Source organism: Gymnoscopelus braueri (assembly GCF_963280865.1).
Source record: "Gymnoscopelus braueri genome assembly, chromosome: 1".
Classification (NCBI taxonomy): Eukaryota; Metazoa; Chordata; class Actinopteri; order Myctophiformes; family Myctophidae; genus Gymnoscopelus; species Gymnoscopelus braueri.
The window spans coordinates 8,316,824-8,343,750 of NC_137603.1; the positions used below are offsets into that span (position 1 = coordinate 8,316,824).

Below are 26,927 nucleotides of genomic sequence, written 5' to 3' on the forward strand. Positions count from 1 at the left end.
CCCCCCAGAAGCAAACATTTTAGTTACAAATGTTCGCTTTAAAAATACATATTAAAATATTTCACTCATTATTCAAAAATAGCAGATCTACAAGCACACATAGGCGCGGCGCCGCGCCTATGAGCGCGGCGCTCATAGGCGCGGCGCCGTGCTATGAGCTTGTAGATCTGCTATTTTTGAACAGCCAAAGAAATCTAAAACTGACACAGATGCGTTCCCGGTCTTAAAGGGTTAATATAGGTCTGACAAGATAGTATACGTTAAATGTCTCTATGAATTGAGTACAAAGGAAACTCCGATGGAAACAAGCCATAGTGCTTTCTTGGGTTTAAAACCCTCTTAGCTGACCTTGTATTGAACTGTACTTTCCTGTGCTTTTTTTTTTGCAAACTGCTAATAAAGTGAATCGATCAAAAAACGTTGTGTATATCCTCTCTGTCGGGATGGAAACCATGTCCAAAACAGTTACTTTTCAGGATTCAAATTAATTCAAAGACAGCAAAAGTAGCAGTTTCGAGCTTGTAGATCTGCTACTTTTGATACTTTTCTGTGACACTGTGGTATGATCAAGTAGGGCGTTAATTTACGGAAAAAACACCGAAAGTTAGAATATGGATATAAGAGGTTTCTGCCCGACAGCGATGATACTCTGTGCTTAGAGACATCTTTAATAGATCTGACAAGATAGTATATAGGATACGTGGTGCATATAATCCAGTCCCAGTTTCCCCTCTCGGATCTGGGTTTTTGGCCCCGCTGGGCTGCAGTGGCTTTTCCAGACGAAGTAACCTGAAGCCAGCCGGGGCTCCTGGGCCTGGCAGGCAGACAGACAGGCAGGCAGACAGGCAGGCAGGCAGACAGGCAGACAGACAGACAGGCAGGCAGACAGGCAGACAGACAGACAGACAGACAGACAGACAGGCAGGCAGGCAGACAGGCGGGCAGACAGACAGACAGACAGACAGACAGACGGGCGGGCAGACAGACAGACAGACAGACAGACAGACAGACAGGCGGGCAGACAGACAGACAGGCAAACAGACAGACAGACAGGCGGGCAGACAGACAGGCAGACAGACAGACAGACAGACAGACAGACAGACAGACAGACAGACAGACAGACAGACAGGCAGGCAGACAGGCAGACAGGCAGACAGACAGACAGACAGACAGACAGACAGGCAGGCAGACAGACAGACAGACAGGCTGGCTGGCAGGCAGGCTGGCTCTTCTTCTTCCTGGCTGCTCCGTTTCATCCGGGAAGCTTGTGTTGTTGCTTCTATTCAGCCCCGGAGCTTCTTCTCAGAGCTCTCTTTTTTGAAATGGTCGTGCTATCCCAAAGTGCTTTGTTTAGTTTGAGTTGGTTAAGTTTTATCACAGGGCTTGGCTTGTTGCTCCGTTGTGTTGGATCTACACTGAGAGAGAGAGAGAGCTTTGAATCCACAGAGAACCTTTTTTCAGAGAGGAACAACTATTCAGGGCTCTGGGCGCCACATGTACCTTTTTCTTTCTGGAATCGTTATCAAAAGTGAACAAAGCATGGAGATATAAAAATATACTAAATTAAGCATTCAGGCTCCCCAGTAAAGTCATTTAACCCAATAAGACCGGGAGAGCATCTGGCATTTTAGATTTTAACCACTTTATCCATTATCTTATACTTTGGCTATTCAACAATAGCAGATCTACAAGCTCATAGCGCGGCTATGAGCTCATAGCGTGGCTATGAGCTTGTAGAGCTGCTATTTTTGAATAGCCAAAGTATAAAATAATGGTTAAAGTGGTTACACAGATGCGTTCAAGGTTTTAATGGGTTAAGAAGTGCCTGTACCACACACACACACACACACACACACACACATACACGCACACACGCACACACACACGTGTGCACACGCACGCACGCACGCACAGACGCACGCACGCACGCTTGTTATTATACTATTTATTACTATACTATATTACACATTTTTGGACTGCAATTCTATGACCATTTTGGTCAAATCTTTTACGCTAACCATAAAGCCTATAAGGCCAGTCCACACCAATGCAACTCCTTGCAACCATTATCCCCACATGGCACCGGTCTGCAGCTGGTCAGTCCAGACGGCTGCACACGCTGGATTTGTTGCAAAGAGTTGCGTTGGTGTGGGGACTGGCCTTTAGATATACTTATAGTTGCATGCTGTCTGGCACCAACAATAGCTGATCTACTGTACAAGCTCCCAACGTGTCGCAGCGTTGTGAGCTTGTAGATCTGCCTCTTACATGTAACAGAATAGTTATATATTGTGGTATTGCTGCTTTTACTTCAGTAAAAAAAAAAAACACCAGTGGTTGCTAGGCTACAGTTCACAGTGTGAACTTGTTTCTTATGAGTTATGGAACGGCAGAGATTTGTTCCAATTGATAACAGACATTTTCTCATCACTTCAGATGCAGTATCGTTGCTGTGCATGGCACTCACTTTATCTCTAAGTAATCATGGTATAATTACCACTAAGTGGAATTTTATAGTCAATTGATAATTAGCACTCATTAAAAAAAGGCTCTGTATCTAATTTAAAGGGGATGTAAGTGATTTTGTTTGTTGTGTTAATTATGTAACGCTCTATATTCTGGTAGTTATCATTGCTAGAGTGTTTGTTCAGTAAAACAGGGGGTCTCCCTGTGTCTCCAGCTCTTTAGGGAAACAGAAAATTCGTATTCAAGTGAGAGCACACCACAAAGACCATTTATCAGCTTCCATTTTATAGCGTTCCAGTTCCAATTTTGTCTGTCCCTTCTTTTTGTTTCATCACTTCCAATTTTACATGTTTATCCAGTGGTGGAAAAGTTACTCAAATTTCTTACTTAAGTAAAAGCATCACTACTGTAGAAATACTCTGACTGTTACAGGTAAAGGTCCCGTATTCTGAATGTACTTGAGTAAAAGTACAAAAGTATTGGTATCAAAATGTACTTTAAAGTACAAAAGTAAAAGTACTCATTACGCAGAATGTGCCATTTCACAAGTTTTCAAACGTATAAAATGTATTAAAATCTTTTGAAAATATCAGATCTACTTGTAGATATGCTATTTTCAAATGGCCGAAATGTATATAGGGCTGAAGTGGTTAATGTATGTTTTGTAATAATAATCAAAATGTATAAGTAACTAGTGACTAAAGTTTTCAAATAATTGTAGTGGAGTAAAAGTACAATATTTGCCTCTGAGATGTAGTGGAGTAGTCGTAAAAGTATTGAAAATTGGAAATACTCCAGTAAAGTAAAAGTACCTCAAACCTGTGTGTGTGTGTGTGTGTGTGTGTGTGTGTGTGTGTGTGTGTGTGTGTGTGTGTGTGTGTGTGTGTGTGTGTGTGTGTGTGTGTGTGTGTGTGTGTGTGTGTGTGTGTGTGTGTGTGTGTGTGTGTGTGTGTGTGTGTGTGTGTGTGTGTACGTACGTGTGGGTGTGCGTGTGAGAATGTGCGTGCGTCTGTGTGTGCGTGTGTGTGTGTGTACTGTATGTGCGTGTGTGGGTGTGCGTGTGAGCATGTGCGTGCGTCTGTGTGTGCGTGTGTGTGTACGTACGTGCGTGTGTGTGTGCAGTGATGGACGAGGGCTGTGGGAAGCAGAGAGAGATTCTTTCCAATGATACAACAGCCCAGCTATGTTTGTTTCCACTTTGTTTCCAGCAGTGTTTTCTATGAAGGGGATGCATCATTACATCCAACAGCCACGGGAGCATAACATCCCTTCTGTCTCCCACAGAAAACCTCTTATCTACATATTCTAACTTTTTGCATTTTTTTTTCTGTAAATGAATGCCCTATACTTGATCACACTACAGTGATTTGAATCCTGAAAAGTAACAGATTTGGACATATGAGGTTTCCACCCGACATAGACGATATCCCTGCTGCCCCAACCTTGTATGTCCAAAAAGCCATTACTTTTTATTATTTAAAAAAACGATTTACACGATTTACAATAGTGAAAATAGCCAATCTACAAGCTCACAACCGTCAACGCCTCTCATCGTTGTGAGCTTGTAGATCGGCATTTTTAGCTACATTAGCATGACACTGTGTCTGTCATACGACAAATCATCACTGTCACCCTGAACACCCATGAACACGCTTTATGTCTGTGTGTGGGTTTTACAGATATTGAACCAATGACGAGTATTAAAAAACGCTTCTGACGTAACCTAACTCCATTGGCTCCTCAAACTGTCAGTCAAACCACCTAACTCCAACTCAGGTTATCTTTTCCCATCTAACCCATTCGAATCAATGATGGACAGCTGTTGGGTAAAGTGATGATAATATAATGACACATGCAAGTATCTGACAATGTATAAAGTCACCATACCAAATTTGATGAGGCAGCAATGTGCTGTTTAAAAAAGAAAATCAATAATTTTCTGAAAAGTAAATATTTTGGACAGAGCTGGTTTCTGCCCGACAGCAGAGAAATATAAAATAGCAGGGCATTCATTCATGAACAAACAGAAACATGGAGATACAAGGTTTCTGCCCAATGTTAGTGACGTTATGCTAACTGCAAGACTACAAAAGAACGGTTCAATTTAGACCAGATGAGAAAGGGAATGAATGCTGCATGGTTGCATGGCTGCTTACAAGTTGGAAAACATCATTATAGTGTAACAGTTGTATAACACTGTATAGTCATAAAGAAATGGAAGGCTTTTAAAGTCTACTGGATCCCTTTGGTAAAATAAAGACTCAATCGTATATTTACTTGAAGGATAAAAATACGTTTAAAAGTTAAATACAATAAAGTACCATAGTTTAAAATAAGACGGAATACAAAGTGTCTTTTGTCCTAAGGGCGGGCACTGGCAGGAAGGCCATGGGGTCACTAACATAAGCAGGGGGCTTTGTCCAGTGGTGGAAAGTAACTAAGTACATGTACTTAAGTACAATTTCGAGGTATTTGTACTTTACTTGAGTATTTCCAAATGTCCAATAATTTTACTCCTACTCCACTACATCTCAGAGGCAAATATTGTACTTTTACTCCATTACAATTATTTGAAAACTTGATTATTATCACAAAACATACATTACCCACTTCAGCCCTATATACATTTCGGCCATTTGAAAATAGCCGATCTACAAGCTCATAATGTGTCGCGATGCGACACATTGTGAGCTTGTAGATCTGTTATTTTCAAACTGATTTTTATACATTTTATACATTTGAAAACTTGTGAAATGGGATATTCTGCATATTGAGTATTGAATTCCGGACTTTTACTTGTGAAAGAGAACTTCTTCTCTTCTCTCTTTTACTTAAGTAAAAAAGAATTAGAGTACTTTTTCCACCACTGCATGGCTTTGTCCAAGAGCGCATGTGGCAAGAACACGTTTGGCAACATTTTGAGCTGTTTTGTGCGGAAATGGAAGTTTAATAATAATAATAATGATAATAATAATACAAAATTGTATTAGTAAAGCACTTTATATTTGAACCAAATCTCAAAGTGCTACATATTAAAAACTAAATACAGGGTCCCCACACATTTTTAGCAATGAATTTCCAAAACTTTTCCAAAACTTTTCCAGAATATTTAGCCCAATTTCCAGGCCTATATAACAATCATTCAGCGCAATAATGTGTCTCTTACTCCTATGTAGAATGCCCAAAGATAGGCAGTGTAGCAAAAATAAAGCATAGAATATAGAATAGTACAATTTCATTCAAAATTTCGTGCAAAATTAGGGCATAGCTCACTGGAAGACTCATTATGGCATCCGTATGACTTATTTTATTTAAATAATATATGCCATCCCACAGCCCGTTCGGCGAAAAACTACTTATGTTACATATTTCGTGTAATGTTATACATGTTTATGAAAATGTTTTGTATTAACAAAATCAATAGCCAAAAACAATGCATAGCCAAATATTTTTCCAGGACCCTTGATAAATTCCAGGACCTTTGATCAATTCCCAAACTTTTCCAGTACTGGATTTCTTTTTTTTCAATTTCAAAATATTTCCAGGAATTTCATGACCGTGGGGACCCTGTAAATAATAATAATAATAAAACAGTGAAATGAATACAATTCAGATCAAAGGTCAGCTAATACACAGCTAAGAAAAGGTTAAAAAAAATTACAAAACACATATGGCATCAATGAGTCCATCTAGGCAAATGCCTTGTTAAATGCCCTTTTAAAAGCGTCAACGGACTGTGGTGCTCTCAGATGGTCAGGGAGGGCATTCCACAGCCGAGGAGCAGCTGGGGAAAAACATGGATTAGACCAAGTTTGGTCTAATGAGGGGGCTAGTAGAGGACCAAGGGCCATGGTAAGGGTCATTCTCTTCATGGGATCATGAGGGTCTACACAGCAAGGGTTCCCGAACTTTTCAGGCCGTGACCCCCCCAAAATAATCATATTTGAACATGGGGACCTCCCCACCCTGACAAGCACTTGGAATTGTAGGAGTTGAGGCATTACATTTAGATTACCTTGGTTCCACGGATAAATATTGTGAAAATAGACGATCTACAAGCTCACAACGCCTCGCAGTGCGAGCCGTTGTGAGCTTGTCAATCGGCTATTTTCACAATATTTGCCTCTTTCTCAAATATGACAAATTGGACAATGTTTGTCAATTTTTATGGTATCGTTTGTTGGTTACTTTTGAGGTAGTAATGGTCTTATTATTATAATTTTTTAGAGGTATTAAAAAGGTCTTAAAAGTCCTTAAATTGTAACTTTAAAAATGTACAGATACTCTACGTACACTTATACTGTATGACATGTATGTTGGTTTGTTTACTGTTGAGTGAGAAAACAAGGTTGCACATTAAGCTAATCATCTGGGGAGCCCCCCAAAAAAAACATTTGTGGGGACCCCCCTGGGGGTCCCGACCCCCAGTTTGGGAACCATTTGGTTCTACAGACTGATGGACAGACATGGCCGCCCTTATACAGGGATAAACAAACCATTTTCAGGCTTATTTACAGTCAAACAGGCCTGTCTGAAACATTTTAATGGTGTGTCTTTGATGGAAGTTCCAGAAGGGGGCTGAATGGAGCCAAGGAAGGCAAAACATCTTTTAATCTTTTTTAATACAGCTTGGCATCAAAGTGAGTCAGTCTGTCTGCTCTGAGAGAATAGATAATGGAGGAGAAACAGCATGTCAGCTAAACCCGCTAGCTGTCTAGCTCATCACTTTATAGAGTTTCTTTATTTGACCTTTAAAGTCAGCAAAATAAACATTCTTATTAACCTATTAAACCCTATTATACTTCATTGACGGGGGGGTGCCCCAGGGCTCTAGCCTGGACCCGCTCCCCCCCCCACCCGCCCCGTACACCAAATCTCTTTGTTGAAAATTTTGAAAATTTGCTATTTTGGCTGAATGTTTGCCTATTTTTGTAACTTCTTCTAACTTTGTAAATTCTCAGTTTATTCGGCAGTGTAGATTCCCTGCCATGTTTTGGTTGGACACAGCATTTATTTTTATGACTATTTTATTCCTTTTCACACGTTTCCCATCACTGTATTCATAACAGTTTTCATCCCTGCCCTCTGCCCGCCTGCTTGACAGCGAATCAGAGCAGATAAGGTGGTTACACGTTGACACATACGTGTGGTGAATCTGGTGATGTATTTGAGAGCTATAAGGCAGCATCTTTACACGTCATCATGGTATATGAAAGGTTCAAAGTCCACAAGCCAACGAGACACCACACCACTTATTGTTGAGGACATTAACTCCACACTGTTCACCCTTCACTGTCCTTCACTCAGCACGGCAGAGACCTTGACACAAACTATAAATGTTCCCATTCATAAAATAAAGAGTGGAATGGTCCAGAGAGAAAACTAAGTAACTGGCTCTCAATGTCAGGTACGGGGACCATCAGAGGACCAAATGGACTGTTACAGGTCTGTAACTGTGAGCTGTGAGAGTGTACAAATTAACCCTTACAGGTCCAGTTGGACACCCTGAGTTCAATTAATAATACTGAGGATTAATGCTAGATATACAAAATGCATATCAAAACTGGAGGTCTTTGATATTACACACACACACACACACACACACACACACACACACACACACACACACACACACACACACACACACACACACACGCACACGCACGCGCACACGTACACAATGAACTTCGTTCATTTCGTGTGTGTGTGCTTGTAAACTTGTAATGTGTGTGATAGTCAAACAGAAAGTGGAAGCGACAGAGATTCAGATCTTATAGGTCCACAAAGGTCTTGTTTGTTTAACAAAGCCAACAGACTGACAACACATATATATGTGTGTAATTAATGGAGTTAACTGTAGATGCTGCTTGTTTGCTGTTTGCTCAAAGTGTTTGTTAAGTGTGGAGAGAGATAGTTTTTACACCTCTGGCTTTGTCCAAGAGCGCTGTGGCAATAACACGCTTGGCAACATTTTGAGCTAGGTTAGGTGGCAGTTATACTGGGGGAAAAATTCGGTTTTTTATGCACGTGTACATTTGAAGATGCTCTATTTCCTTCTCCTTTTGCTCTGTTTGCACTCTCTTTCTTATCTTAATTTTTTTTCACGATTTCTATCATTATTCTGTTGTTGTTATTACCTATGCTGCTGCATTGTCTGTCTGAAGGAAGCCAAACCAAAATACGTTTTACTCTTATGCACACAAGATGTAACAATAAAGTACAACCATGAACCTTGAAACATTGATAGTGGTGTCTTCTGCAGACCGGTCTGCAGAAGCAGTGGTGGAAAGTAAAGTACATTTACTCAAGTACTGTACAGTTTTGAGGTATTTTTATAGGTATTTCCAATTTTCAGTACTTTTACTCCACTACATCTCATAGGCAAATAATGTACTTTTACTCCACTACAATTATTTGAAAACTTTAGTTACTAGTTACTTTGTAGATTGTGATAATTATTACAAACATACATTAACCACTTCAGCCCTATATACATTTCGGCCATTTGAAAATAGCAGATCTACAATCGGCACTCGGTGCCGTGCTAAGAGATCTGCTATCTTTTAATAGCCAAACTATAAAATATGGTTTAAGTGGTTAAAATGATTGTGACACTATTTTAACAAATTTAGCTGAGGACCCCATGGTACCCCTCCAAGGACCCCTGGGGGTCCCCGGACCCCACTTTGAGAACCAGTGGTCTAAATAACATGCTATCTAAATGACATTTTAACCTTTTTACATAAGCCTATCTATAAGGTCGTCAAAGGCTAAGGTCAAGTGCTACGGCAAGTACACAGTAGACAGGCCTGGTAAATACATACGGGTCACGTTGGTTGCCTAAAAAAACGAGAGCGTTTACATTTCATCTCCTCGTGCAGGCACATGGATGGACGGACGCGTGTCACGAGACTCAAATATTTGCACGGCCTCGAGGAAACGAAAAAGGAAACTCCACAGGCGACACAGAGCTTTGTGTTGGCGTGCACTGGAGGCCTTTTTTCCTAACATCACTTCCACCATAATAATCCCTATTCCATATGTCTGTCTGACTGTCGCCCGTTGGAGGGATTGTTACACAAGATATATCACACAGGTATGCTGCGTTTATGCTAGGTCGTACGGGCGGTGTCGCGCGCCACAAAAAAATAGCAGACGTACAAGCTCACAACGCGTCGCGGCAGCGACGCGTTGTGAGCTTGTACGTCTGCTATTTTTTTTTTACGCGATAAAATCAGGATATATATATATATACACAGACTCTGCTTTCCTGAAGTCTGTCTCTCTTAAGCTTTTCCACATGCCACTCTTCAGACAGTGCTATAGGGATTTAATGGAGAAGAAGAATTGTTAAGAGAATCTGACTCGTTAACGGGCGATGAAACCCTAGGCAGGCTGATTTAGTAGTTGAGTTTTCCAGTTCAGGGTTAAAAAAAAACTACAGCAGGGTACAAACATGGTAGCTAGGCTACATAAGACTGACCTTATAGTACACCGTGATAATAATAATACATAATAATATTTCAAATTTATAATACGCTTTTCTAAGTACCCAATGGGGCTTTACATGGGGGGACGACAACAAAAGAAAATCTACTTTATTAGGAAAAAACACTACGAAAAGGCTAAGACTATGGAATAAAATCAATAAAAACAGTGGAATGGGGTGACAGGGGGGGGGGGTGCAGTTAGCTGGGGAAAGCCATATTGAAGAGGTGGGTTTTGACACCAGAAATAAAACAGCTATTGAAAACCTGTACATGTAGGTCTTCTACTCTTTTTTACACACTGACTATTGATCAGGAATCAATAATGGAATCAATCAATAATCAGAGGGATAAACAGAATTGCTAATAGCATTGGTATCAATAATTCCCATTCCTACATACTGCTCAACCAAGTACATGTACTGTATGTTGGTGCAGACGCATGCTGACAATATACTGGAGATAATATGAGATACTGTAATATAGTTGCTGTCGGGGCAGAAACCTCTTATCTCCATATTTTAACTTTGTGTGTTTTTTTCGTAAACTAACGCCCTACTTGATCATACTACAGCGTCACACAAAAGCATCAAAAGTAGCAGATCTACAAGCTCGAAACACGGCGCGAAGCGACGCGTTTCGAGCTTGTAGATCTGCTACTTTTGATGTATTTTTTATTTGAATCCTGAAAAGTAACAGTTTTGGACATATGAGGTTTCCTTCCACGACAGAGACGATATACTAGAGAGATTGACTTGGCCTTGGGCCACAATCTCTGCTACAACAACCAGGATGCTAACAGACATATCAGAGATGTGGCGCGATCTGCTGAACTGCACAAAAATGGATCGTATATATATACTGACGGTATATCAACCTAAACGGTGACTTTTTTACGTCTTCCTGGGCCTCTTATTCTGTTCAGTACGTTACATCAGCGCTGGCTTCTGGAGACCGGCTGTGCAACTGGAACAAAATAAAAGTGAAAGAAGAAAAAAAACGTTCCCACAGTGACTGCATGAAACCAAACAACATGTCTGAGTAATAAGGCCCTGTTTATGCTCCATCGTACGATCAAAAATAGCCGGTCTACAAGCGCCACATGTTGTGAGTAAGCATATGCCTGTCACAATTATTACGTAATCGTCTGATCACAATATTATTTGAGAAAATCGCAGTTATTTTGCATAATCGTCCGAATTGTTTCCATGTTGTAATATGCTATCAGCTATTATTTAAAAAGGATCCCTGGCTAATAAGGCAAATATGCCTTAAAACATTACAAATCTAAAAACACCTTAAATATTTTAGTTATTTTAAAAATAGTTAATCTTTAACTTTTCGGGGGACAACGCCCGTCACAAGTTGATGTGTGGTCCAGCCCTATGGAATGTTATTAGCGTGTCCTAATGAAAAACAACGTAATACTTCGTAAGGTCAATATGAGCATCAAAACAATATTTTAAATATATTTTATTAGCGCACGCATTCCATACATTCCATTGGGCTGGACCACACATGGCCAAATGACATCATCAACCAAGTCACTTCACAATAGAGGGGCCACAGTTAGAGGCTCTTTGGCTATTTGGAGGTATACTCCTCCTTGGCATGGAAACGTTTGGGAACGTTGCCGCTAGGCTAAGTAGCTAGAAAAACAGACAAGACAAGCAACCCCAGCCGTGAATCAGTATGGAGTGAATCCCTCTGCCATCCATGCAACGTTTGAATCATCATCTTCCTGACATGCTGAGATGAATAAATAACGGCTCATTTATGCTCCAACGTCATACAGTATATGACGGTACTGCACGCCCCCAAAACAGCATGAACTTAGTTCATCCAATTGTCTGTCTATGGGCCCTGTGTGTGTGTGTGTGTGTGTGTGTGTGTGTGTGTGTGTGTGTGTGTGTGTGTGTGTGTGTGTGTGTGTGTGTGTGTGTGTGTGTGTGTGTGTGTGTGTGTGTGTGTGTGTGTGTGTGTGCGTGCGCGCGAGTGCGTGCGTGCGTGTGTGTGTGTGTGCTTGTAATGTGATAGTCAAACAGAAAATGGAAGCGACAGAGATTCAGATCTTATAGGTCCACAAAGGTCTTGTTTGTTTAACAAGGCCAATAGACTGACAACACGTATATGTGTAATTAATGGAGTAACTGTAGATGCTGCTTGTTTGCTGTTTGCTCAAAGTGTTTGTTAAGTGTGGGGGGATATAGTGGTGTCTTAGCCTGGTAAACTTTTCATGTGTCGGTCTGCAGAGGACCAGTGGTGTAATGGTGATTTTCTTTTCGGCGGTACGGTGCACGCGCCCGATGCTGTAGTATGATAAAGTAGGACTTTAACGAGTGTACTAGGCAGGGAGATTAAATGCTTCTCTGTGGTGGGAGGAGCCATAGGGGACAGTCAGTACAGTAAGAGTACATTATAAGCTTTAAAATATACCCCAGCCGCGGCGTGACGTCATCAAAATATTAGCTTATTTTCACCTTTTTTTTGGATGTCACACCCCCTTTAACCCATTAATACCTGGAACGCATCTGTGTCACTTTAGATGTCTTTGGCTATTCAAAAATAGCAGATATACAAGCTCATAGCGCGGCACCGAGTGCCGCGCTATGAACTTGTAGATCTGCTATTTTTGAAAAATCGAGGAAAAAAAATGTGGGTTTTTCTTTCAAATTTTTTTTAGGATTTAGAAGACATTTCTAGAATCTTCTCAGGTCTTAATGGGTTAAGAAAAAAGTTAAAATATGGAGATGTTTCTCCATATTTGAAAGGTTTCTGCCCGACAGCAACGATTTTCGGTGTACGACTCCGTCTCACGGCGAAGTATAGCGCCTAATTTATGCTTCGGTGTTGTGCGCCAAATATAGCAGATCTACAAGCCCACAACGCGTCACATCCACCACACGTTGTGGGCTTGTAGATCTGCTATGTTCAGCACACGACACCATCATACGAGGAAGTCTAAATAAGGCTTGAATCACACATGTAACCCCCCCCCCGGAGCTCCAATTATCACATTGACCTCCCGGTGTTCCGGCGCGAGTCACACTTTCACTGTTCGAAACACTTAACAAGCAAAGCGGGGCCTGTTAAAAATATAGGTGTTTTACTGCATGAAAACAGGGGGAAACAGGGCCTGTTAAATATAGGTGCACACCAGTGGTGGAAAAAAGTACTCAAATGTTTTACTTAAGTAAAAGTATCAGTATTGCAATATAGAAATACTCTGTTACAATTAAAAGTCCGGAATTCAAAATGTACTTGAGTAAAAGTACAAAAGTATTGGTATAAAAATGTACTTAAAGTACCAAAATTAGACAGTACTCGTTATGCAGAATGTCCCCAAAAAAATGTCTAAGAATATTTCGAAAATAGCAGATCTACAAGCTCACAATGTGTCGCATGGTGACGCATTGTGAGCTTGTAGATCTGCTATTTTCAAATGGCCGAAATGTATATATAGGGCTGAAGTGCTTAATCTATGATTGTCTTGTAATAATAATCAAAATCTACAAAGTAACTAGTAACTAAAGTTTTCAAATAATTGTAGTAGAATAAAAGTACAATATTTGCCTCTGAAATGTAGTTGAGTAGAAGTAAAAGCACTGAAAATTGCTTAGTAATTAGTAAAGTAAAGTAAAAATGCCTCAAAATCATACAGTACTTGAGTAAATGTACTTAATTACTTTACACCACTGGAAAGAAAACAGGGCCTGTTAAATATAGGTGCACTGTGTGTGAAAACAGGGTAAAAGGGAGGGAGAAACACAAGCCACAGGGACCTTTTTTTCCCTCTCTTTTCCTTGGACATCACAGGGAGCCAGAGAGGTGAGTCTGCAGAGCAGAGTCTCACAAGTGAACATTATTCTTCTTCCGTCTCTAAAACGCACAAACTCAGACCTTTCCACTGTTTTCCACCGGCTGGAATTTCAAGCTGGCACCGAGGAGGATATAATTAAAGCCAGAGAACACACACACACACACACACACACACACACACACACACACACACACACACACACACACACACACACACGCACACGCGCGCGCACACGTGCAAAACGCACACTCACACACGTGTGTTTTACTATACTCATGAGGACATCAATGTTGTATTATTATTATTATTACGCCGATTTTTATGAATGCCGTTTTTTACCCTGTTTTTACCACCAAACCCCTAAAGCGGAAAACCTCTGAAATCTCCCACAATGCATTGCAGCGCATCGTGTTGTGAGCTTGGAGATCAGCTGTGTTTTTACAACCTCTAAATGTCTAATCCTATAACGCTAACCGGAATCCTTTTTTCAGCCATAAAACAAAACATTTCGCTAAACCAGTAACACGGTTCCTCACGATGCCTATTTATCAAATTCTACTATACTTGTGGGGACGTCTGGCCCTCACAAGTATTGTAATACACACACACACACACACACACACACACACACACACACACACACACACACACACACACACACACACACACACACACACACACACACACACACTCTGTAAGTGTGAGCCTAGGCCTCTCTTTAGGGAGATCTCCTTGATGCTGAGCAAGGCAGTGGTTGGAAAACAGAATAGCACAGCACTACACTGTGTGTGTGTGTGTGTGTGTGTGTGTAAAGTCTTAGCGGAGGGATCTCTTTACACTTCAACTACAGGGGAAACTTCTCGCCCCCAACCCCCCCTCCTCCTCACACGCGCACGCACACGCACACACACACACACACACACACACACACACACACACACACACACACACACACACACACACACACGGAGCAGGAGCAGGAGCCAGTCAACCCTGTGGGTCCTCCAGGACCACGTGGATGTAAAAAAAAAAAAAAGCCAACGAACGTTCAGTGAGAAGAACCTACCTTACTACTGGAATCTACCTTGTTTGTATGCCAAAGTCCTAAATGTAGTTGTGTTCAACGTATGTTCAGGAATAGAGACCACCCTCTGCTTATCACTTCTATATGTACCACACCTGCCTTCACTCATTAGCCGCTCCCCATTCACAATCACCCGTATGCACTACACCTGCCTCCAATCACCTCAGCCAATCCTTGTTGCAATCACCACAGTATAAATACACTAGCCTGGGCACCATTCCTTTTCGGGTATATGATCCGGTCGGGAGCGAAAGTTAAAAAAATAAAAAGTGGCCGGATGGGCAGAACCGGAAACACGTCTCACCCCAAAATAGGTCCGATAGTAAAATCGTTGATGCGGCATAGTTTCGCTTATTTTTTAAAATGTAAATGTGCGTGCACTATCCGGAGACTATTTAGCGTCTGTATTATCCCACGGGGAAATTCTATTCCATTTAAATAGGGATTGGGGAACCAAAACAAAGCGGCACCGCAAAACCGGATGGGCAGAATCCGGAAACAGGATTCTTTTTTCTTTTTTTTTTTCAGTAGGCGTGGCCTAGACCGGATCATATGGGTCTTTAGTAACAGACACCAGGCTTTCCTCCGAGGTGGAAAGACTGGTGATGCGAGGTTATAAATACACCTAAGATCCCTTGACTGGCTTGTTTGTTCCGCTTCACAGCAGACCAAACATGGGTTGTGAGTACGGCGCTTGTAGATCAGCTATTTCTGCTATTCATCACTTTCAACTTCGTCGTCCTCCTCCTTCCCCCTCGATTCTCGCTCTTCTTCCTTCCGTCTCTATTTCTCTAGGAATCCAGGGGGGGCAGTGACGGAGCAGAGACGACCGACCGCTCCCCGACTAGAGCGACGATGGCCGTCAGCTCCTGGGACTACGCCCCCACCCTGAGTCTGGCCATAACCTTGGGTTCCTCATCCCGTTCCACATCAATCTTATTACGTTTCAATACATTGCTAAACTTAAGTAGAGGTGTGGTCTCTTACTAGTGAATTTGTGAATCACTGTGAAAGGAGCCCCACTCTAGCACCTGTTCCTAAACTTTATGCAAAATGATGTAACATTATGATGTTTTAGTCACCTTGCTGCTGTTCTACATACTGCAAATCAGGTGAAGAAATCACAGATTGAAGCTTTAACCATTGCTTTTACATATGAAATATCCGAGACTGTAAAGATTTTGTGCGGAAATAGCCGATCACAGACGCATTGAGAGCTCGTAGATCGGCTATTTTCGCTGAACAACATGCTTCCACAGAAGACATGCTGACTTATATGGAATCCAAATGACTGAAAACTGTCGTGGTGACGGAGGACTTTAACCCATGTGTACCGTTGTAAAAACATAACCTTTATAATGTTTACAGTAACTCTAACCTGTGGTAAAACATTACCTTTATAATGTTTACAATAACTCTAACCTGCGGTAAAACATTACCCTTATAATGTTTACAATAACTCTAACCTGTGGTAAAACATTACCTTTATAATGTTTACAATAACTCTAACCTGTGGTAAAACATTACCTTTATAATGTTTACAGTAACTCTAACCTGTGGTAAAACATTACCTTTATAATGTTTACAGTAACTCTAACCTGTGGTAAAACATTACCTTTATAATTTTTACAGTAACTCTAACCTGCGGTAAAACATTACCTTTATAATTTTTACAGTAACTCTCGGGCCTTGTCGCAGCGGAGGAGGGGTGAAGCCATGCGACAAGTCAGCGCATCAAAACCACGTGACTTCCATAGGGAATTAATTGAAACGGCTTCACCCCCCCCCCCCCATGAAGCATGCGTAAAGCGTGTTTTAACTGTGTGTACGAGGCCTAACCTGTGGTAAAACACTATGTTTACAGCAACTCTAACCTGTATGTACTGTTGTAAAACATAACGTCTATTATCATTAACAATAACTGCAACTTGTATGTCATGTTGTAAATCTCTTAATTACATTTTAAATGTGTTTGACTGCTGTTAAACATAATTAAGCAACATCAACATGTCTGTTTACATTCAGTTAGCCTGTGATGTTTACCTTCATTATCTTACTTGAAAAAGACCGAAAGGGTCGAAACGTCGTATCTGCTGTTTGTCGCAAATAGAAACTTGGAGCATTCAAAAAGTCCCCTCTTTGTTTTCATCATTCTGTTCTTACAGTTTGGCTCAGCACCAAGAGACGGAGGATGTGCATTATTCTTTCTTTAAACCAAATCATTATCTTACCACAATTGTTTTATGTAAACAAATGCATTAATTGAATATTAGACAGCTTAATAGATCATGAAAATAATCATTAGTTGCAGCCCTAGGGGTTGAAGTGTTTAAGTCTACACACACATAGGGCGGCATTGGCTCGGGTGGTAGAGCGGCTGCTTGGCAATCACTATATCACTATCACTATATAATTGGAGTACCGTCCGTCTTGGTGTCCGTCTTGGGTCGACCGACCGGCCGACCGGGTATGGGCATGTCACTATATAATTCCACCATTTCGTCCCTGTTCGGGTGGAAACCTCATATGTCAAACTGTTGCTTTTCAGGATTCAAATTCAAAAACGGCGAAAGTAGCAGATCTACAAGCTCAAAACGCGTCGCTTCACGCCGCGTTTCGAGCTTGTAGATCTGCTACTTTTGATGTTTTTGTGTGACGCTGTAGTGTGATCAAATAGGGCGTTAATTTACGAAAAAAGTTAAGATATGGAGATAAGAGGTTTCTTCCCGACAACAACAATTTACACATTTCCCCATGGATTTGTGGTTCTTAACAGCTGCGACCACACTTTGCAATTCCTCAAAATGTGTTAGTATTGCTTTCATAGACTGACTGATCAGCTGGATCAACTACTTTATAATTTTAATACCAATTTGGACAGACGTGGAGGCCACTGTCACCGCCATTACCGCCCTGATTTCTGTCCTCACTCTGGCCCTGTATTAAACATAATTGACACGTTTATCGTGATTCAGAGCCTTTCCCCCCTCTTTGCCCGGTGCCTTTTCATACACACACACACACGCCAACGCCAACACATTGTCATCACATGTACCACATATTAGCACTCTGCTAACAAACGCCCCCTTTCTAGTTTGGCTTTGATTTGATTAAATGCAGGGAGGGTTTTCTGAGTTTTCCTTCACTCACACTTTATGACATCTGGCAGTCAGACAATACAATGACATGCTTTCTACCCTGAAGTGGTGGAAGCAAGTACTCAGATTTTGTTTTACCAAAACTTTTTGAAAAAAGTATCAATACCACAATGTGGAAATACTGAAGTGGGCATTTGAAGTGGGCATTTCACAAGTGGGTAATTAATTTCAAATACATTATGCATTGACATTTTTAAACGCATGCTAATCCTTGACTAATTCCTTTGGTCTCTCTAAGAAAGCACCCATTGTTTCTTAGAGAGTTAACATGAATTACTGCATCCATTGAAGCCCATATAATTTAACATCGTAATATCTTCCAGATCCATTATTATTTTAGGGTTGTGCATTGTGTTTCCAATGTGGTCTTTGCTCGCAAACACGAAACGTGATGAAATTACCATCTGTCATTCTGTCTAGGACTTGATTTATACGCCAAATGAGACAACTTTAGATCTTGGAAACAGAATTAAATAATGCTGCAAAACATCATTATAAAGAGTCGTGACTGGCAGCAGTTACAATTCCAATTCGGTATGGTTTTGCTGTCTGATGATTTGCTTAGGTAAACACATTGTTTTAATATTAAATGCATATGTTCTTTTTTGTTATTTTCTTGTTTGAACGATGTGGGTAATGACTAAATTATTCTGTTGCACGATGCTGTTGCTTGCAGACTAGAACCCATCTTCAAGCTAACAACAAGTGACACCACTTGTGAGGTTGAGTATAAACTGAACTTCACCCCTTAACCCTAGATACTTCATTGTACGGCAAATAGTGAATATAGCCGATTGGTTTTGAGTGTGGATTTAATCGTGGCGAGGGGTAGGGGGGCAGCTTTGATGTGAGCTGGGAGTGAGTTCCAAACAGGGGTAATCGCCATGTTGGCTTGTGGTGGACATTTTTGTCAAAATTACATTTTTGCCACAGACATACAAAATGAGTGGACAATAATATTGCCAGAAACACATAGAGAGCTAGTCCTGAATGACCATTATATGTCTGTAACTCTAAGAGTGTACAAATGTTTGTACACTCTCAGAGTTAAGGGGTTCCTTGCAAATAAAACATTAGAGAACTAGTACTAGTGCCATACACAGTGTCATAGTAAACCAGTGTCATACATACTGTATTCTGAAGTAAACCTGGAGACTGACATTCAGTAATTGGGTCTTATGACCAAAATAAGAACATTATAATGGTGTGTATGTAAGGCCAAGTCTTTTCCACAGACACATTTGTCTGTGACATATTGATGACCCCTGGTTCCATATGGAGGGGGCGGCAACTGAGAAAGCCCTGTCACCCCAGGTTCGTTTCTTTGTTTTGGGGATGTCCAGGAGGTTGGCATCACCCGACCTGAGAGAGTGTAGCGGGTTTCCGTTTTTGGCCAACGTTCTTCAGTTTCCTACAAACGCTCCTTCGTTTTTTGCCAAAAAGTTCTTATATTTTCCACAGAATGTTCGCCTATTTTCACTGAATGTCCGCCCATTATGACATGGCCTACACGGAGCTGACTCCCCCAACTGTTGAGACTCAACATGTGCAACAATCATTCCCTCAGTGTCCAATAAACAGACAGGAATGTGGCTCATTCTACTTCCTGCCAAACATCTGGGTATCTCCAGCATTATGATGTGCAGGCGTCTCCTCCTATTTGACAGCTCATTCACATCAAGTGACCCGTCCAGTAACCAGAAGGTTACCATGCTTCTAGAAACACAAACAACACTGTGGAATGTGACCGTTTTGGGACGGTTCTGTGATAACCTGGCTTTTATGTAACCTATCTGTCCACACATGAAAGGGGAGTTCATTCATTCAAATACATGAAGATTCCATCCAGCCCGACTGAGGACAGATGTTTGGGCACGGGGCCGATCCCGATTTTGAACAGTCCTAGACCTGGTGGTTCCCAAACTGGGGGTCCGGACCCCCAGGGAGGTACCCAAATAATTTTGGGGGTTCCCCAGATGATTAGCTTAATGTGCAACATTGTTTTCTCACTCAACAGTAAACAAACCAGCATATAAGTGTATGAGTGTATACAGGGTATCTGCACATAAAGTTACAATTTAACTTTATGAAAATAGCCAATCTACAAGCTCACAACGCCTCACAGTGCGAGGCGTTGTGAGGTTGTAGTTCGGCTATTTTCACAATATTCATCTGTGGAGTCAAACTAAATGTCACAATATTCATCTGAGTCAAACTAAATGTAATGCCTACAATACCAAGTGCTTGTTAGGGTGGGGGGTACCCAGTTCAAATATGAGTATGTTGTGGCGTCGTGGCCTGAAAGGTTTGGGAACCCTTGTCCTAGAGCATCAATTACCGATGTTTTGACTGATATTTTGTCAAAAAGTGCAACAATTTCTTATCAATTTGAAAAACTTCGATATGGTTATAACCACTTCTGCCCTCTCCCGCTCGTCTGGTGATGCCAACCTCCTTGACATCCCTAGGACATGACACTAGGATGTCGCAGGGACTTACCCCCAATCCAACCCTTGATGCTGAGTGTCAAGTAGGGAGGTATTTGGTAGTAGGGTGTCTTTGGTATGACCCAGCCGGGGATCGGACCCTGACCTTCCAGTACTCAGGGTGGACACTCTACCACCAGACATCCACTGGTCTGCCTCTGATGAAAACTTCAATCAGATGTTGGTCTTACCGTTGATGAACAGCTCTTCTTGCACGGCCTGCCTGGCGGCTGATGAGAAGCATCGTTTCCTCAGCCATTCTGGGTCAAACTCACTGCTGTGCTGGTCAGGCCACACGATGGACACCTGGGGAGGGACATTTAGATTGTGTCAACGGTCATGTCTCACCTAGACTCTATAATCTGAAACAAATGTTGACCTGATGGTCAAGATGAAATTTATCCCCTGAGCAAGCAGGCAAAAAATATCAGCACTTAAGCAGGAAACCGGGTTCAAAAGGGTAGAAGAGGAAAGTTACATAGTGCAGCTTTAAAGGTGGTGTAGGCTAAGTGTTAAATAGCTCTATATTCCTACAGGAATCATTGCAATAGAGTGTTTGTTCACTAACAGGGGGCTCCCCGACACAAGCTGCCAACAGAAATAACATTGGTGGTTAAGCCATTTACTGTAACGTAAAATATTATTCTCATGACATGTAATTTGAATGCTGTGAACACTGTCTCTCAGGCCATCGGGTGAGAGAACCCCTTGTTAAGAAAGTTGCTAAATGAAATAACATTAGTGGTTATGCCATTTAACATAAAACACTATTTTCGATGTCATTTGAAAGCTGTTGAAACACTCATTCATTCCCAGGCCACTGGTGGAGGGAGAAAGGTTCTTGTTACATAAGAAAAGCAAGCAGACTGGTGTTGCAGGATTGTTCCACAGCAGCAGCAGCACCGTGTGTTTTCCATGTCACAAGGTTTTTCTCTGTCATCACTCGCCAGGGGGATTAAGGTCCAACCTGGCAGCCAGATCCCTGCACAGGTCTGAAGCCTCACACTCTAAACTGGCAGCGTTGCCAGGATTTTGCCAGAGAAATAAGCAAACCAGGTCTATGAAAACAAGCCCAAAAGCAGCGACTATACTAGGCCACATGAGCACTTTAAACCTATTATGCATCGGAAGTTTGAAAATAGCAGATCTACGCGCTAAATCTAAGTCTTTAAATATAGGTTTACATTTTTGATTGGGGGGTCCTTGACTTGAAATAGTTTGAGAACCTCTGGTTTATAAACATTTAGGAAGGAAGCCCAAATAAGCAACTACACTTTATAGAAACCCCCCCCCCCCCACAAAAAGAAAAACGCAACCCGCAACTACCAATACTTAATGAATGAATTGAATGGACAGGACCACAATGGAAACAATTAAGCCCCTGGGGATTTTGGTGTTATTCTTTTAATAATTTTTGTAAACCGTACCTCTGTACAATCTGGAAACTGTTAATGAAGTATTCAATCAATCAATATTTGCCCATGGAGAAACACAAAGCTTAAAGGGATAGTTCACCCCCCAAAAAAACATTTTTTTTCTATCGATTAGTCACCCCAATTTTTTTTTTTTTTTTTGTCGCATTCCTAAGCCAATAATTTGATGACCAGCGGACCGGTAGGCAGCGCTTCAGATAAGAACTACATCCTTTGACACAAAGGAGACTCTTTGTGTCTCCTACCGGAACCGCTGCCGGTCATCAAATTATGGTCTTAGGAATGCGACAAAAACTAAACAATATCCATGAATTCAAGTCTCCACGGGGTAACTGATCCATAGAAATAAAGTCATTTTGGGGGTGAACTATCCCTTTAATAACATGCAGTCGCTTATAACATGCAGACGTGGCAACGCTGGGTGTTTCTCGTTTTTCCAGTTCATCACACCTCAGCTGCTCAGAGAAGTGCTTGTGAGACGTGTGGGTTTTATGTCTTCAACAGATTAAGTACCTCCACTCTCTCAGCCGGAGCATGTTTATTGATGCATCTGGAGAGACTTATACGGCACAGGCATATCGATTATTCTAAAGCAGCATCTTATACTACACTTCTAGCTAGGGGCATGTTTGAAGTCAATCTATCTTAAATTGTTTTTTATCACTCCACGAATGAACAGTGAACAAGGAATGACTGCTCTCATATTTTACAAGCCCCCAGGCAAATGGAACAAACTCCCAGGACACAGTGAAACTGAATGGATTAGTCTCTATAGAGACTTGAGGATGCATTACATAAGGGACCGCACCTGCTTTGCGTAGCCCTTATTTATCTGCATTGTGATGTTCTTTAATGTTGTTCATTTTATCTATTGCACTGTGTTTAAAATGTTATGTTTTTTTTTGTTGTGATCATGTTGAACTCAGGGCGTCCTTGAAAAAGAAAGCTGGCTCTCAACGGTCTTCCCTGAATATATAAAGGTCAACACAATAAATAAACTAAAACGATTTTATGCAGTTGAAGCAAGTTTGTCTTTTCTGAGACTTTAAGCACAGGAATGTCATAGTATGTGAAAATACAATGAGATATTTTCATTATAAGAAATAATACAGATATAATAAATAATTATAAGAAATATAATTATAATAAATAATACAGTGTCATATAACTGTAGATCCAATCTGGGAACCCATTCGCGAGATATTAACTGCTTTTGTCATTGTATGACAGTGTCAGGCTTAACGGGGTATTTCACTTTAAAACACTACAGGGGTCATTTTAAAGTGAACTCTGGCTTTTGTGTTCAGTTGCTTAATTAAATATTTAGATATTTGTGTTTTCAGTGAGTCTAACAGTCTGAAGTTGAATGGGCTAATATATCAAATATCTAAATGTAGAATCGTCAAGCAACTTAAAAACTGTCTGGGGTGCACCCAAAGGTCTGAGTAGATGTGAAAATGATCCCAGGTATGTTTTAAAGGTTCTATGACATTCATTTTCACTTTTTTTATTTGTTATGTTTTTTGGGGGGTTTTATCTGAACTGAACTTTGAACATTCAGTGGATTTTCTGTGATCTGGGGTTTTCTGAATAATTAGGCTGAAAAGTAATCAGAGCTTGGCCCTTGGGCAGTGAAGTCACAGGCCATTAATCCCGCCCACTCTCCTCCTCGCCCCTCCCCTCCCCTATCCTTTCGTTTGGGGGGGGCGGAGCAGAGGCGATGATTGACAGGCAAAACAGTCCCTCAACAGTGACACCCGCAGGCAAAGATTTATTTTTTCATTGCAGTTGAAAAGGCTTTAGAAATGTGAGAGAAAAACACCTGCCATGGATCAATGGAGTGGAATTTTTTGTTAAAACTTTTTATACACGTTTGAAGGACCATGACAAAGACTTTTAATGTGTGGTAAAACTGAACGTCATGAAACCTTTAAAGTGAAATTCCATAAAACTGACAAATTTGTTCTAAAGCCGCCCGCCTGCTCACTCACACCCGCTCCAGAGACCACATCACACCAGTCCTCCGTGACCTCCACTGGCTCCCAGTCAAACACAGAATCAATTTCAAAATCCTCATCATCACCTACAAAGCCCTCAACCACCAGGCACCCCAATACATCTCCGACCTCCTTCACAACCACGTCCCCACCCGTTCCCTCAGATCCAGCGATGCCAACCCCCTCAAATTCCCCACCAAAAAAAACAAGCACACCTGGGGTGATAGGGCATTCTCCGTTGCAGCACCCACCCTCTGGAACCCACTCCCACCTCACATCAAAACCGCCCCCACCCTTGCCGTGTTCAAAACCTCCCTCAAAACCCACCTCTTCAGAACTGCTTTTCCCACCTAGCCTGATCTCCTACCACCTTTTCAACTGCCATTCAACTTTTGTTTTATTCCCTGGCCTTCTGCAGCCTTTTTAACTTTTTATTCTCTGTATTCTCTTATTAAAGTTGTTTTGTTTTTATTTTGCTCTACTTAGTTTAACATGTAAAGCGACTTTGAGTATTCAGAAAAGCGCTATATAAATTCCAGGTATTATTATTATTATTATAAAGCTATAACCTGAAAACCCACCTTGTTGTCGGTGACCTGGACACTGTCCACCCCTGTGTGCACGTCCAGCTGGGCGAGCGGCAGGCTGCGGGCCTGGGCCGAGAGCAGGGTGCACCGCGGACACTGGCAGTTGTCCCGGAGCCAGGTGAACGGGTAGAGGCTCTGCTCCCCGTCCTCCCACTCCACCTCCAGCAGACGCTCCTGGTCCAGGGCCCGGGCCTGTCTCACCACCCCGACGCCCCCGTTGGAGGAGGGCAGGGGGGCCGCCGCCTGCGTCTGCTGCCCACGAAACTGCACCGACGATGTCAGACAGGAGGAGGAGGAGGGGGGTGCAGGAACCATTGGTGCCTATAGGGTGGTTGTTGTCACCATCGTGAAATATCAGTTGACGATTAGTTGCTGTACATATAATTGCGATTAATGGTTTGGCTGAGAAATGACATTTCTGTTTGCCTTTTAGGCTTTGTACACAGAAATTTGACAGATAATATGACAAATATCTTAACAATGACAATGACGATACCAATGATTGAATTAAATAATGTACAAAATAGGCCATAATATATGGTATTTAATCATTTTAGGGGCTTTCCACAGAAAGCGTTTTATGAACGCTTTGGATATCGTCTCTGTCGGGTGGAAACCTCATACGTTCAAAGTTTTTACTTTTCAGGATTTAAATAAAAAACAGCAACAACAAAAAAAGCATTAATTTACGAAAAAAACACAGAGTTAGAATATGGAGATAAGAGGTTTCTGCCCGACAGCAACGATAACATGTCCAGAACGCTTTGCACAGAGCGTTTACTGACGCCTGCACTGACACCAAACCTATCAACCGTTGACATCCATCCATCGTCATGTCATCTGTGTGACAAACAGCCTAGAGCTGAAACAATGGTAAACATGGACGTGTTACATAACAGACACAGACAGGAGGATCATGGATGTCATGTGACATTGATGAATGTCTCTCCAAAAGTTCAACTATTTTCTGCTTTCTCAGAGCGCCCCTCGGGGCACGTTGAGAAAGCACAATCGCAATTATTTGTGACAACTACAGAGCAGAACCTAGTTGTGCTTTCTAGTTGTCACACATAATTGCAACTAGGCCTGTCACAATTATTACATAATAATGATGTAATAATTATTGTCCAATCGCAATTATTTGAGATAATCGCAATTCTTTTGTCATGATCGTCATAATCGTTTCCATGTTGAAAAATATGTATACATAAATAAAGCAGAAATCTGATCTACAAGCTGATCTGCAAGTTGTTTTTTGTATAGAATTAATAAATGTCAGTCATTTCTTTGTATATTTCAGTTATTTGACATATCTTCCCCTTGCAATTTTTTATTACAAAGCCTAAAAGGTAAACAGAAATGTATTTTGTATTAATTATGTTCCAAATTAAATGCCAAAAAATAAATTATATCGATAATCGCAATTATTAGGGTGACAATTAATCGTCAACTTAAATTTTGCAATCGAGACAGCCCTAATAGGCTCTATGCACAGCAGCCATAGTATCACTTCCTTCACAGGTGTTACCAATGATACTAATGAAGGCTCTGTTCCATTTAGTGTAGCACAGTGGTTCTCAGATTTTTCATTTCCACGACCCCCATAACTCTTGAGAGTGTACAAATGGAACCAAATGGACCCTTACGGGTCCATTTGGTTCCATTTGTACACTCTCAGAGTTACACACCCGTAAGGGGCCATTTGGAACCCCTTTAAGGAACCATGAGGGTCCCTGGACCCAAATGTTAGACCCACTGGTGCAGCAGAGTGTTTCCAGTGAGCCAACATGCACAATATCAGCACCCGGACTCTGTTTGACCAGAATGGAACAGAGCCTTCATTAGTATCATTGGCAACACCTGTGAATGTCTTCACAATATGGCTGCTGTGCAGAGCCTATAGACCATATTCACATGGCGGCCATATTGGAATTTAACATTGAAAGTGCCACCCCGTTGCCGTGGAAACGGGGTGGCACTTCATTGACTTAATAGGAACATGGCCGCCGTGTGAATATGGTCTATTGCGATCAAGCGATGATGTAATAACTGTGATAGACGTTAAGACGTACGTACCGGTGCCCATTGAGGTGGTGGTCTGCACAGGGTCTTCAGGGCCTGGCAGGCCATCACAGACCTGCTCCTCTGCAGCATGGACGGCAGGACGTGCCGCGTCAACAACGCACTGGCCATTCTGTCTGGAGTGTTTCCTGTAAGCTTCACTGGCGTCTCCGGGTCAGGTGGCAGACTGTCGCTATAGAATATAGGAAAGTAGAGCAGAACAAGAAAAATGACAAAACAAAATAGAATTACATAAGAGTTATAACTACTTGAAACCCTATCATCCTGATTATGGGGAAAAAACATTCGGCGAAAATAGCCGATCTACAAGCTTAAAATGTCAGAAGT

General features: G+C 41.5%; 1 protein-coding gene across 1 annotated transcript in view; it reads right to left on the reverse strand.

The window, feature by feature from the left end:
• bbox1 (butyrobetaine (gamma), 2-oxoglutarate dioxygenase (gamma-butyrobetaine hydroxylase) 1) overlaps positions 1-26,927 on the reverse strand; it is a 50,984-nt gene that overhangs the window by 21,602 nt on the left and 2,455 nt on the right. Inside the window, exons 2-4 of the mRNA XM_080425711.1 lie at positions 26,595-26,772; positions 24,513-24,839; positions 20,693-20,807 (exon numbers count right to left, since the gene is read on the reverse strand). Coding sequence (XP_080281837.1) covers positions 20,693-20,807; positions 24,513-24,839; positions 26,595-26,711 — 559 coding nt within the window. The 5' untranslated portion in view covers positions 26,712-26,772. The remainder of the gene's footprint in view (positions 1-20,692; positions 20,808-24,512; positions 24,840-26,594; positions 26,773-26,927) is intronic.